Genomic DNA, 14241 nt, shown 5'->3' with positions numbered 1-14241 from the left:
ATCATCTACAAGATTTGATGGATTTTTTTTTTTTCTGCGCCGATATTTTATTCCCGATTTAAGTGTGTTTACTGTGTTTTTGTAAGGAACGACGAATCAGGTTCCCAGCATTTTGTCTTTTAAAGAAACTTCCAGTCCATGCGAAACAACAGTCCAAAGAAAACAAACAAATCCCATTCCCCCCCCATCCAGTCTCTTCCTCCTCTCCACCACAGGTCTCTCTATGCAACGTAGGTGTACACTTTACGGTCCTCTGGTGTCCTCGCCAAGTATTCTCTTTCTATTAGTCCTTCTATACGCTTTTTGATTACCACAGGACTGGGAAGAAAACGAGCCCGGAGCTGCTGAGTCACCTGAGGACACAAAGTCACAACATGTAAGAAAAAAAAATTTATCAAAACCCCAAGATTCCCCTTTATTACATTTCATTGCAGCGTTACAATATAAATACTGGCAAACTGTAGGTTTAAGAACTGGAGAGGACAAAAAGTTGTTGAATCAAAACTTAAGTCTTTAACAGACTTAATTTTGTATAGTCACATGGGCTCCTTACCTCCGCCACCAGGACATTGTGCTGCATCTTCTTCCTCGACTTCATGATTCGGACAATGGCTGCCTCAATCTCATGCTTCCTGTCATCATCCACTTTCTGCCGCGTCTCTTTCCTTTCAGGGTCTGATTCCCCTTGTTTAGCAGCAACTGGGAAAAGTAAGACAGGGAAAAAAGATGAGGAAGAGGAGATAAGGTAGAGAAAGTGGAATAGTCTCATCCAGCTGCCCTATAGTCTCCACACAGTGAGCTGGAAGAAGAAGATGAAGCTGAAACATGATGTGGGGTAATCTGTGTGTGTGTGTGTGTGTATCTGTTAGAAATGAAACATATTTGACAAAGGTTATAGTCTCACTGTGTGTCATACACAAACTTAACACACCTGTCTGTATTTTGACTCTGTGCAGTTTGGAAGTAAACTGATCATTGACTGTAAACACATGGCCGTTCTCAATCTCCTTGGATTTTGGCTCCTTGGTGAGAACTCTCTGTGTGGGTTTCCCACAGGCCAAAGACTGCAACGCTCGCACCAGCTCCCGCTCAGGAATATCTGTCTCCTGCTGGATCTCCTGTAAACAGGGACAGAATAGGAGAGAAGGTTTTGAAAAGGTGGACACGGGAGCTGAGGACAAAAAGATCTACTGGAAGAACCGAGATTTACGAATCCAGGTTAGGAAGTGCTGCACTGTGCCCTCACCTCAAAAGTGCACTTTTCTCTGTTGTTGAAGAGCATGAGGATGGTCATCTGGAAGGTGGAGACTTGCAGTATGTGCTTACGGGTGTTAGAGCCCGTCACCTGGGCGCCTCCCACACCCACTTCTGAACCATCCTCCTGCAAACAAAAGTAGAAGGGAGGATAAACGCACACATTTTGACACTGCCTTGAAGAATACAAGTCATTTAAAAGTGGCATACCTTTTTAACAGCCCCATAGAAAGTTGCATTTAGGTCTGCCCCACCCATGTGGTGCTGCAATGTGAGCTGTCTACCACTGTGTTTGGCGAGATAAAACCTGTGAAAGAAAAGCAGGGACTTAGTTCCTCAGAAACCCTTTAAAGACCAACACTGATTCTCCCAATGTAAAGTATAAATTTAAGATTACCTCCTAAAGACTTCAAAGGCGTGTCTGGGAGCAGGGGGGATGGTGCATTTGGGAGTTGCCGACTGTGTAGGCCAGTAACCAGTAGTGAGGACTCTTACTGTGAGGTCCACACCACTTAGAGATGCCTGAAAAAGACACAGGCAAGTGATGTATTGATAAACAGGCCTTTAACTGCATCAGAAATCATTACCAATTTAGATGCAACTGTTCAGTTAGTCTGTATATTAAAATGACCTGTTTACCAATTTAGAAGTGATATTAACTTCCAATTCTGTTTCATATGTTCCCTTCTTATCATGTACTTAGGAATCTTGTTTTGTTTCCAGATAGGGTGTCTTACCGATGTGGACTGTATATGCTGCCTGAACTCATCCATGGTAGTGTTGGAGATGCTCATGTCTCTAAACATCCCTTCCAGTTTTGAGGTGAACTGACAGCCACATTCTGTCTGCAGAGAAGAAAGACAGAGAACAAGTTCAATCATTGGCAGACATTCATACAGGGTGAAAACAGGGCACCATGAGCAGAGCGGGAGATATAATGAGGAAAAAGTAAGAGGGACGTGCATTCACATCTGTATCTTAAACCTTTCTCATTGTTTTACCTTGAGCTTAGAAATCATGTTCTTCTCTGAGTCATCCGAGACACTCTTGTTGCTGAGCAGCCTGCGGCCCAGATGCTGCTTGTAGTACCTTTCAAACACATCTTTCTCCTGCATGAACCTGAACAGCACCATCGCCTTGTCCAGGATTGATTCCACCTCCTGTTCTGTCAACTGATCAAAGAAATCAGGGAGAAAAATACAATGAGACAATGTATAGTTAATAAATGTAATGTGCCTGCAAATAAATGTCTATTATTATAGATGTGCTCATTTGGTCAAGCAATTTTTCCACACTTTCTAAACAGCTACATACCCCTTTGACTCCCTTCTTGAGCTTATCATCTATGAAGAGCGATAGGTACTCTGGTGAGCGGGAGTTGAGGTTGAGAAAATACTCAAAGTCTCCAGCTATGGTTTGTTTGAACAATCTGTCATTGTTGAAGGACTCCAGGAGGAAACGATCAAATCGTGTCTTCAGGTCCAGCAGGCCCTGGTGAGAATAAATAAACATTTGATAAAATATTTAACAGTCAAGAAAAGAAAAAAAAAACAAAACACGATTCTCTTGTATTTACAATTTTAAGCAGGGTTCCCCAAGTGTTAAAATATGGAGAAATTAAGGGTTTTTTGGAGTCATTGTTGAACCAGCATACCTGGATATAGTCGACAGGGTTCTTGCCCTCTCCTTCTTCTGACACAAGCGCCTTGCCCTGCTCTCTCAAGTAAGAGCTCATACACTCACACATAGTTTTCAGGCCATTTGGCACACGACTGAAAAGCTTGTACATGCATGCCAGGTCTGAGAGAGAGATATGGAAAAAGGATTGAGAAACAAGAAGAAATCCCCTGCTTTCAATTGCTTGATTTCTTCTCATATCATACCCAGAATAAAATGCAGAGAAACATCTATGAGGTCATGCGTTTACCTTCTGTCTTGCCATTCTTCAGCATATGGACAAGACCAGAGTTCTCCATCTCTACAATAGTCTTCATGTGTTTAGATATGAGCTCCCTTTCCACCACCTTGACAATGGGCTCCTCTGTCGACTTGTCCAGGCAGTGCATTACTCGCTCAATCTCCTCATTGATTCTGGCCTCTACCTTCTTAATGTAGACACTGGCACTGTTTTCTGCTAGGAACTTTTGGCTCTCCATCTAAAAGAAACAGATAGTGTGGGTTGTTTCATTTGAAAAACTGAAATGGATTATACAAAACACAGAGACACTAAGAACCTAGCACAGACTCACCTGGAAGAATTCAGCTGACATATCTAAGAAAGGGCCCTCGAAGTCCTCCTCATATACAGACCTGCCATCCAGGCCAAGAATCATCAGCATCTGGCAAGCGTTTCTGATTGCCCCCCTACAAAGAACAGTAACAAAAAAGTAGTTTCAATATTGATATTTTTGTAAAAATGTACTTCCTAATAAATTAACAAAACAAAGAATCATTTGATTGCAGATATATTTAAAACATATTGAAACAAATTTTAGGACCTTGTTGCATTTAAAATAATTTTATTTCTACCAGTGTAACCAGTAGTATTGTATAAAAAAGATGAAAGCCAGACAGTAAATCATAATGCTGTTAAGTCTTAACATAAATGTCTTCTCAGTAGATTAAGAGGGCGTGATGAGGGAACAAGTTTGGTAATGGCAGCTGTTAAAAAGGCCAATGAATGCATTTTCACTGGTAAGATGCTTTTAAAAAAAGAATTTATGTAGTATATAGACACACTTCTGAATCTGCGACTGAATCCAGCTACATTATTCATCTTAATGCAGTACATCAAAGAAATCTATTGACCAGATCAGAATAATAGATATCAAAATCTCTACGTCACCAAATTTTTGTAGTTTTCCCAAATATCCAGTAAACTAGCACAATCTGCACTAGAGCCATTACATGGCTGAATTTACTGTGACCAACATTACTTCGCTCTTCTTGTGTGTAACTGGCTCCACTGATCAACCAGTAAACTAGCCTAAATCAATGTCGTACTGCTCCAGACTATCAATCAGTGAAGTAGTACTTCATACCTGTCTACAACCTCTCCCTTCCTCTCACGTGCAATCATGTCCAGTAACGTCTGCCGTAAGTGGTCTCGAATGCAGCCGTAGCGCACCACCTGGTCCCTGAATATGATGAGGCCGAGGTTGTACACATTCTCCACATTGTTTTGCTGAACATAGACCCGGTCCTGGATACAAAAGACAGAGAACAGAGAGAAAATTACATTAGTTGTTGTAGTGTGGAAAGAATGAATGCATGCATATTGACACCTTTAAGACACTTCATAAGCACAGGTACAACTACTGTATATTCAAGAGTATACAGTTTCTGTAATAAGTATTCATTCCCCTTAGATATGTCATGTATTCAAGTATGTGCTTTAAGTATTTTTAATTTTGATCAGTATCAAAAAATGAATTACATCCACTGTGATTCAATGTGGTGCAAAAATAAAATGTCCAGTGGGGGAGTGAATCCTATTAATAGAGCTGCATATGTCAGCAAAGCTTTCAGTCTACAATGTACCAACCCACTGACAAGTTGAAGCGTTTTCAGAAAGTAATTAGATACTGATGAAATACTAACTATGCTGCTCAATAACGAGACGTGCCATCACCACCGCTAGTCCAAATCAACAAATCTTAGCTTGTGCCAAATTACAGAAATTGTTTGGATATCATGTGGGATATTTATGTGACTTGAATCATCTGGGTTTTTTTTCCACATTTGTGTAATGAAAGCCAATAGCTTGCCTGAAATGAACACTTATTTTTAGTCTTTATAGTGCCTGTTTCATGAACTTGTGGGGTTTGGCTTTCTTATGCCTTTCCTTTTGTCCTCACTTTGGGGGCATTAGAGAAGTAATTGAGTAAATGAGTTTGCATTTATTAGATTAGATACCTATATATATATATATATATATATATATATATATATATATATATATATATATATTATTAGATACCTATATATTAGTCACCAGCAGGTAACTGGCACAAATGTAAGAAAACAAACAAAAAAACAACAACAGCCATGCTCCTGATAGGACTGAAGTGAATGAATATCATGAATATTTACAATAACCCTACCTTACCTAGACAAATCAATGATATTGACTGAGAGAGACAGTTACTTCCCAACAGGGTAAATACACCTGGTGAGAACAGCAAAGTCACACTTGCTGGTTGTCTGATTCTCCTCTAGAGGTCAGCAGGCAGATAACAACAGCAGCAGCCTGCCCTCATTGCATAGACATGGTGAGTCTGCAGTAGTTTAACAACAGAAAGCCAACTGTCCGGGGTAAAGGCAGGACAGGAAAAAGGAGAGTATGATACAAAAGAACCCCAGGAGAGATGTGTAGTCCCTGTAATGCCAGCTCCATTGTTTAGCCTAATTTGTGTGTTTGTGTGTTTGTGTGTGTGTGTGTTTCTCAAGCGCTGACTCACTCAAAGACAACACAAGAGACAGTTTGGACTTGCTGCAGGCTGAAGTAAAATCAACTAGTCCTGCCAGTTATCCAGCAAAACAAATAAATACAGCAACAGAGGCTCTTTTCTTAGGCCCACAAATAAAGCAGCACCTTACAATCAAAGTCCAGAATAGTATGTAGGTGAAGGTTGGACAGAGTTGGACACAAAAGGCCATTTCTTCAAAAGCACAAATCACTCACGACAAGGAACAAGCACTGTAATCCACTTGCAGAGGCAATGGAGCCCATGTGATAAATGTAAAACTACTGGTTATACAAAAATGAAATGAAAGTCACCACAATTTCATGTTGGTTAAGATATTTGTAAATAATCTACAACTACAGTATAATTCAGTTACCCAAAATGAGTATGACAAAAGGCACAGTCTACCTACCATGTACATGAGGATGTCTCTGATCATAACCATGGCAGTTTGATGGTCATTCCAGGCCTGGTTCAGTGTTTGCAGAAAGTTATTATTTAGAGAGTTTAGGACATCTTCCCGTACCTGAAATTAGAAACATATTGATGATATTGCTTTGCTGTTAACTGTTTTACAAACAAGTGAGTAATTTTACATTCTAATCCAGAAGTGACCATAACTTGAAGAACGGAAATCTAAAACAAAGTGCTAAAACAGTACTTAATTACTTTTTCTTTTGTTGACAATGTAAAAACTACTATTAAGCATTCTGTCAATGATTTAACAAACAACAGATGCATTGATGAGGGATAAGTTTCTTTACTTTGTTGATGAGGTGCTCTGTGACGACTTCCCTCAGGCCCGTGTAGAGCTTCTCCCCATGCTTGTGGAGCACCATCGTGTAGGCGTTCCTGTACAGCTCCTCAAAGCTTAGCCCACTGTTGTTCTTCCTCTGGATCTCCTGGATGGCATTCTTTAGAAGGTCCCAGATGTTGTTCACATACTTCTCATCCATTGTCATCTAGAAAAGGGTAGAAAGATGAAAGTGTGTTCACTTGCAAAATTATTTTACTCTGTTATTTCTAGATGGCATAAATAGACAATGACAGGGATGTCAAGCCAAAGAATTTTTTTTGTAATACAATTTAACAGGCCAGTAATACTTGCAAGAAAGATCCATATGCTTAATTCAGGTCTAATATAAGCTGTAAATTGTTAATGAATGTTAGTGCTGCAGCTGTCTTGGACCGTGTCCACACTAAAGCAAACATTTGAAAACATCTTTTTCAATCACTTTCAACCTTTGATCCACAGTAAACAAGCAATATCCACCTTGTAGAGTTGACTGTTTGTAAGCACTTATGTTTGATTGACAACCATCACAAAATTGAGGGTGTTTAAGTGTAGTAGCAATGTTAAAACTTCAACTTTATGTTACTTAAAACTCTCTCTGTGATCGTTCATTTCATATACAGCCAATCATACAATACAAGTGATGCTTGTGTTATTGGGTCTGCTATCAGACAACTGTGCAAGCAAAAAATAACACACGGCAATAAAGTGAAGCTATGATCACATTTTTATATCTCAACAGCAACAGACAGATATTACTTCTATCAATTCAGCCAATCATGTGGCAGAGATGGAGCCATAACAAGCCAATCAGGTCGCAGGAAGAAAGTTAAGATACAGCCATGCATAGTGTTCAGTTGGGTGTGCTTTTGTTCTGCTTGCTGGAGTCAGAGAAAGAGGAGACTGTTAGCATCAAGCATCGGCCAAGAAGGACATCACAGCAAGACTATTGACTGTTTATACAAAAGGTTAAGCAATTTCGGCAGTGTGGTGCTATGTACTTTGTAGGTTGTGTCAAAGAGCTGTGTAACAGGTAACCAAACATCATGGCAACAAACAACTGTCTTGTTCTGAGTGTCCATTACAAGGGATTGAAAAATGCAATTAAAGTAAAACAAGACAGCAGAGTCTTTGGATGTTTATATCTCTCACAAACTATCGTTTCCCTGCTTTACAGAGAATGGACAGAAAGTAGAGAAGCAGCCATTGAAGTGTATCAAACTTCTCTACCACCTATGATGTATTCAACTTTCTGACTCAAAATAATATACTTATAATCACAGTTAAGCTTTCAGTATCTCCAATTGTGACTCAAGAGACAAATGTATGACTGAAATTATTATTTTTGTCATGATATATTGTGATTTCTACTACATCCACATTAAATATAGCTTCTACGTCAATGTCATTATAAAATTCAGTGTTTCACGGATCATCTACTTTCATTCAGTCATAGCAGACTGCCTTCTCAGGTTTTGGCCTTATGATACCTTACCTACCACCAGTGAGGTGTACAGATGTTAAATTTAGGGAAAAGCGAGCAAAAAGAGAAGTATCATAGTCAGGAGAGAAGAGTTGGATCGGTGAAAAGTAACTCTGGCTTGAGAGTTAACCAAACTAAATTACTGTTTCACATTTTCAAATGTAAGGTCACTCAGGGATTTCAAATCACAGGATGAGAATGTCTCAATAACTATTACAAACACGGGAGCTGGAATAGGATCAATTGTTCAAAATCAATTAAATTGTCCATCATAGTGACCAAGACCACATGGTCGTGGCTACAATGTGAATTAACGGTCTGGTCTTGCTCTTGTGTGTAAGCTCAACATTTGAGAAAGGATTAACTGATCACTCACTCATCTGCTCACTGACTCACTCAGCCACACACCCACTCATGAACCTGAATATCCAACTGAGGAAACAAGTATTTGCATATGTTTCACACTAACTAACCTAAACGGGGAATGGAGGGATGTTGCAAGAACTAGGTACACAAGACTGCATATCCCAAAAACTTAGAACTGTGTGTTTTACAAAGATAAACTGAGTGTGTGGATATGAAGGTACTAGTCAGCCCAGTGTTCAGTCGATGTTGATGAAATCGTCGTGTGACAGTAGTAATAGTAGTAGGTAGCTGGATTCACAACAACATTGCTCAGGTTATATTAGGAATGTTTACAATAACTCGACGTTACTCTCATGTTAGTCTGAACTTGCGTTAACTCTCGAGCAAGCACTAACATATCATGTTAATTGCCATTTTTTATAGTTTGCCATCTTTAAAGGTCTAAAGCCAAAGCGTACGACGATGCAATACCAACAGCCAAAACAGCCTGCCGTTACCATAGCGTAACGATACTTGCTTACTGACTGCAACTACCATCAAGTCGGCTAACATTATCAGGCCTGCTAAATAGCTAACGCTAGATGCTATTTGCTAGTCTCTCACTGTGGAAGTTTCCTTACAAATGCTAACATTAGCTAATGTCAAACGACGGTGGCATTTTCAAACCATGACGCTAGCTAACGTTAAATAAACTGAACTGATAACACAGCTAACACAGTGCGGGTAATTTGTCCAGCTAACAGCAGTTTTCATTTGACAATGACATGTTTTTCTCGTATGACCAGCTGGCTAGCAGGCACTTGCCTAGCATATTGAGCTGTCATCCACGGTACTCGAGTCTCACAGTTGGCGTCTGAGCGCTCACAGAGCCGGTAAATACTTACGGGAAAGGCTCGTATCCTCATCTTGGTGTCCTTCTTGGTGCCGCCTTTGAGGTTGGACATGATTAGTTAGAACGACTATCGCTTCTAAGTTAACTTAAAGACTACATGAAAGGCGGCTGCTAGTTTGCTTGCTACGCCAGGAAAGCGGCAGGGAAACTCTGTGACCTCCCCTTTGGGAATTAGGTCGGTCTGCGTGTCTGTTATGTTGTTGTCACTCGCTCTCCTCTCTCAGTGTTTTCTTGCTAATGTTAGCTTGTATGCAGTGATGGCGGTCGGCTGTACTCCTCTCACTCACTGCGCAACGCCGAAATCTCGCGAGAGTGAATTGACCACAGTGACAGGTGCATTCCACAGGTTGATAATAACCGCTCATATCACAGGGGTTACGTGGGCATTACATTTGATGTTTAACTCAATTTCGACGTAAAAGCTGTAAGTAGCGTTATTTACGAACGTAACAACTACTGTAGAGAAAAAAAATAGCTGGTTGAACTTAAAAACTGTTGACAAAAAAGCACCAAGGACAGAAAAAAGACTTTATTCGGTGACTGATAGGCTAATGTTACACTATTTTTGCTAACTTTCACAATAGAGGGCAGCTACTTTTTAAAGAAAAAACATAACTTACACGACCACTCCGTTGTGTCAGTGATAGATACAGTCAAATATATTCAGATATATATACAGTATCAGATAAATTCAGTTTGATCATCCTTATTCTCATCTTTGCTGTTTTCCAGTCCACCGCTCACTGTAATGGCCCAAATGCGAATTCCGATGACTGACCAACGGCTGGAAGACTGAATATCTTCTCACTGTCATGACGACGCTCTCTGAATGATAGAAAGAAGAAATACAACCAATACGTGAGACCACTGTCTTAACTCCTATTAAAAGAAGACACTACATAAGATTTAATGACATCATTCATTTCAAAGCAAAACCTCCACAGGAATATGGACTTAGAGCACAATAAAGGCACAAAAAACAAGAATTACCACGGACACATTTTACAGCCTAATGTGTATATTTTAGGGCTAATTAAACTTTTTTTCTGCTAAGTCAGGTGAAAGACTTGACTGTATTATTTGTCAACAGTGGTAGAAGTACTCAAATCCCTTACTTAAGAAAAATTACAAATACAGCAATGTAAAAATACTCAATTACAAGTAAAAGTCCTCCATGAAAAATCCAACTTCAGTAAAAGTACATAAGTATCAGGAGCAAAATGTACTTAAAATATTAAAGTAAAAGTACTATTTTTGGTCCATCTGACTGATAGATTATTATATATGACATCATTAAATTATTAATACTGAAGCATCAGTGTGTAAGCAGCATGTTACTGTTGTAGCTGCTGGAGGTGGAGCTAGTTTGAACTACTCTATATAAAGTTAGCTAGTTCAGTCAAGTGGTTCCCAACCCAGGGGTCAGGCCCCTCTGAAGGGTCACCAGATAAATCTGAGGGGTTGTGAGATGATTAATAGGAAATGGGAGAAGAAAAAACAAAGTTCTGATACACAAATCTGTTTTCAGTTTTTGGAATTTTTCTCTAATCTTTGATTTTTGGTGAAATATTGGATCATTTGAACATTAATTGAGAGGAAAACATGAGAAGTTTAGAGGGAAGTTTGGTGGAACTATTAATAAGTTATATGTCCATAATGTGACCATGACCACACACTGCTTTTTGCAAGATGTCAAAAGACAAAAAGGTTGGAAACCACTGCTTTACACTTTAACAATGTGTTGTATTTTAAAAGTAGTACTAGTGGAGTAGAAAATACAATATTTCCTCTGAAATGTAGTGGAGTGGAAGTATTAAGTAGCATAAAATAGTAAAACAGTACCTCAAAATTGTACTTAAGTATAGTACTTGAGTAAATGTACTTAGTTACTTTCCACCACTGTTTATCAATACAAAAAAGGTATACAAGTCTACTTCTGCATTCTGCTGTCATGATGGGAACTGTTGCAGTTTTTCGAAAAACAGCTCCAGCTCTCCTCCTCAGGCCCAAGTTTTCCAGCTCCAGCTTTCTGATTTCCATCCGCATTGCGCTGATCACCTGGATGAGCTTCTGTTCGCTGTCCATGGTGCTGACTGCAAACACTTTCACCCTTTCTACATCTTTCTCATTGGCATTCAACCCACCACATGACCCCTTCTGACCTGTAAACACACAGTGTATCCCCACACTTATGTCCCTTATCATTTAAAGCTGATTTAAAAGCTTACCACTGGGTCAACAACGAAATAAGAAATCAATGAAAAAGCAACAATCTAGTCTGTCATCAGACTTTTGATAGTCTGGTCACTTGATGGGGTGAGTGTTATTTCCTTCTTAGTGATCTGATGCCTATCACTTTCCCTCCTCCTGTTAAATATTCATCTACTCTGTCAACGTAAAGCAACAATAGGTATTTGGGAGAGGCGTAGCCTGTGGTCTAGCATAGTCCATATCAAGGTGAAAGGGGGGGGGGGACTGTTTCTCCTTTAAACTCCTCTCAATGTAACTAAAATCCATACAGGTAGACTTAGAAGGTTTTTATTCATATATAATGTCATCTTTGGCATCTAAACATTCAGCTCCCTTTTTTTTGCCACACTTTATTAGTACGTAAGATCATATATATCAAATTAGTCCTCTTAGCTCCCTCACTGATATTGTTATTATTATGGTTCACACAAACAACCTCTCTGCATCACTCACATGAAAAAAAGCACATACTCTTTAAACTCACAACACAATGAGAATAATTGTAATGAATAATCAGATGGCTAGTGCTTTTGTTTATAAGCATGTCTGTGTGTGTGTATATGTCTGTGATTGTGTATTTACTGCATGCTGCCTCACAGTAAGAACACCTATGCCTACGCAGTATATTTTGAAGAGAGAATATGACCCTGTGAGCATCTGGATGGCGCTGCTCTGCTGCTCTCTAGTGTCCGGTAGTCCCAGCACCGAGAGTAACCCAACACCAAGATGAAAACTATTGTTTCACTGACCTCTTCTGGTTGAAAGCCTCAAGTCTTTTGCACCTCTGACCACAACAGTAATTTCAGAGTATGCTGAACACACCCTGACTACTCTTTCTCAAAGAGGAATTAACACATTAGGCGACACTTGCTCCCCATTAGAGTGTTAAATAGCTTCTGTGACAAGGACACTGACGGAGACCAGTAGACATAAAAACATGAGTGATAAGCACAGGTGATGTCCTGAGGGGAGACAGACAAATAAAGAAAGTACTGTTTAATGGTACAGTGTTGCCCTTACAGACACATACAGAAGATTGTAATATTACAATCTTCTGTATGTGTCTGTACACTATGTCTTTCTGTAATAATTACAGAAAGACATAGAGTTCTGACAGCCTTTCTGTGCATATTACTATTGAGGTTAATCAGCTTGTAGTTTCATTTTGAATCACTCAGGAAGACTTGTGGTTGTACAGGGTTTTTTATATATCGGATGTAGTTGGATATATCACCAGATATGTTTTTTCTTGCTGACATAAGTGTTTTAAACTTGGTGAACCTTGCTGGTGGATTTGTCTCTATCTTGTGAAAAAGCAGTGTGTGGATTACACCAGCAACCTCAGCAGCAAATTCAGTTGTAGTGGGTCTGTCTGATCAAATGACATATCATTACCACATTTGTTCATCCCAAAAAAATGAGATAAAACACCATCTCTGATATTTGATGATGTGCTGTTTGTCACTGTGAAGTCCCTGCTGATTTCTCCTATAATTATGCTTGATGACACTGTTTTCTATGGCACGCATTTGAGCAGCTGAATGTAGCATAATATCACGTTGCCTGTTTGCTTGTGCCGTGTTTTGACACCACATTACATACTTTAAGTTCCTCCCTTTTCACAGTGTGGTATGTAAGCTGTTTGTGTGCTGATAACAACCCCCTCAGTCACTGAGAGATAAACTCCTTTCGCTGCTGTAGAGACAGCTAACACAAGATGCTGACAGCTTACATGACAGAAATGCATTGTGATTGTGGAAACAAAGACTCTGCTGCGTAAAAATAATGTTAAATGGACTCAGATATTACTGTTGCTGGGCACACACAAAGTCATCGTTTTCAACCACAATAACAGCAGCATTCGTTAAAAAAATTATGTTTACTTTTGTTTGCACCATGTCATATGCAAGATGCCCAGCAGGTGGCATGTACTGTGGTGTGAGTGTTACAATATTAGGCCTAAAGTACTCAAGCTTCACTCCATGTGCAAGCACATGACATCCTCCAGCAGCAGAGTAAGCCCAAAGGACAACGGTATAAAGTGGTGCATTTGAAAGCAGAGGTAATTGATTTTTTGCAAGTGATTACAGAAGCAGAATTTAATACTCTGCTTTTGATTTCAGCTCTTTTCATCGTTGCTAGTTGCTTTGCAAACATGATACCAGGGGGTGAGGACAAATGCGGCTCCCTTCAGAATCCCGCACTCATCATTTTAGCCAAGTTGCTGTTGACCTGGCGCCAACACCACAAAACAGGACAAGTAATTTAATTTGCCACTGCTGCCGACCTTGAAGCAGGGAATGTAGGCTACCAGAATCCCAATGGGGAGGCTTGAAGAAAACGTTCTGGGAGCTGAGAGAGGGGTCAGACTGTTCTGCTTGTAGCATCACACACAGTCTCCTCACATCTAAAGGAATACTTTTGTCCTTCACGTTTGCATGCAGAGATTGGAGAGATTTGTCTATTTTTGTTTTAAATGGTAGGGTACTATGTCTGAGAGATAATGCGATAATGTTACCAATTAACGATTTCACTTTAGGTTTACCAGCTGCTTAAGCCAGAAGATCCTGTGTAAAACATCATAAGCTTTTAAGGGTAACATCATTATGATACAATCTCTAATAGTCACAGTCAAGGCTATGGTTTTAAAGGTTGATACTGCTCTATATTTGTCCCTTTCCATGGCATAAAATCTGAAAAATGACAAGTATGCAGTGCTTGCCCCCCCCCCTCAAAA

The 14241-nt window shown here is 39.6% G+C and overlaps 2 protein-coding genes across 26 annotated transcripts in view; one reads left to right on the top strand and one right to left on the bottom strand.

The window, feature by feature from the left end:
* Positions 1 to 101: 101 nt before the first annotated feature.
* Positions 102 to 9993, bottom strand: LOC121908543 (cullin-3-like). 2 transcript variants are annotated; one of them, XM_042428622.1, is made up of 16 exons: positions 9875 to 9993; positions 6485 to 6682; positions 6133 to 6246; positions 4296 to 4456; positions 3504 to 3618; positions 3182 to 3410; positions 2909 to 3054; positions 2569 to 2745; positions 2256 to 2426; positions 1992 to 2099; positions 1652 to 1776; positions 1465 to 1561; positions 1247 to 1381; positions 932 to 1118; positions 554 to 699; positions 102 to 353 (listed from the first exon to the last, which is right to left on the bottom strand). In XM_042428622.1, exons 2-16 carry the CDS (start codon positions 6680 to 6682, stop codon positions 222 to 224), a joined length of 2241 nt encoding a protein of 746 aa, XP_042284556.1. In that variant the 5' UTR covers positions 9875 to 9993; the 3' UTR covers positions 102 to 221. The 2 variants fall into 2 exon arrangements, with proteins under 2 accessions (XP_042284556.1, XP_042284555.1); XM_042428621.1 differs by lacking the exon at positions 9875 to 9993 and adding an exon at positions 9247 to 9508.
* Positions 9994 to 10023: 30 nt separating this feature from the next.
* The window catches only part of LOC121908544 (muscleblind-like protein 1), a 53528-nt gene continuing 49310 nt past the window's right edge, over positions 10024 to 14241 (top strand). For 21 of the 24 annotated variants that reach the window (XM_042428626.1, XM_042428653.1, XM_042428650.1 and 18 more), the window contains exon 1: positions 10039 to 10112. The gene's annotated coding sequence lies outside the window, so the exon portion shown is untranslated. Of the gene's footprint in view, positions 10113 to 14241 lie in introns of all 24 variants that reach the window. The other 3 variants (XM_042428628.1, XM_042428627.1, XM_042428625.1) reach the window with 3 other exon arrangements.

This window comes from Thunnus maccoyii, chromosome 12 (genome assembly GCF_910596095.1).
Source record: "Thunnus maccoyii chromosome 12, fThuMac1.1, whole genome shotgun sequence".
NCBI classification, from domain to species: domain Eukaryota; kingdom Metazoa; phylum Chordata; class Actinopteri; order Scombriformes; family Scombridae; genus Thunnus; species Thunnus maccoyii.
Note: the sequence above shows the minus strand (reverse complement) of the source record. Positions and strands in the feature narration are given on the sequence as shown.

What these genes read in the sequence shown, in the direction of transcription:
- LOC121908543 (XM_042428621.1), bottom strand. Translation starts at nt 9,306, where the DNA reads ATGTCCAACCTCAAAGGCGGCACCAAGAAGGACACCAAGATGAGGATA. An exon ending in AAGGGAGAGGTTGTAGACAG is followed by an intron (nt 3,619 to 4,295) that starts GTATGAAGTACT and finishes TGTTCTTTGTAG; the next exon opens with GGGGGCAATCAGAAACGCTT. An exon ending in GAAGAATGGCAAGACAGAAG is followed by an intron (nt 3,055 to 3,181) that starts GTAAACGCATGA and finishes TCTCTCTCTCAG; the next exon opens with ACCTGGCATGCATGTACAAG.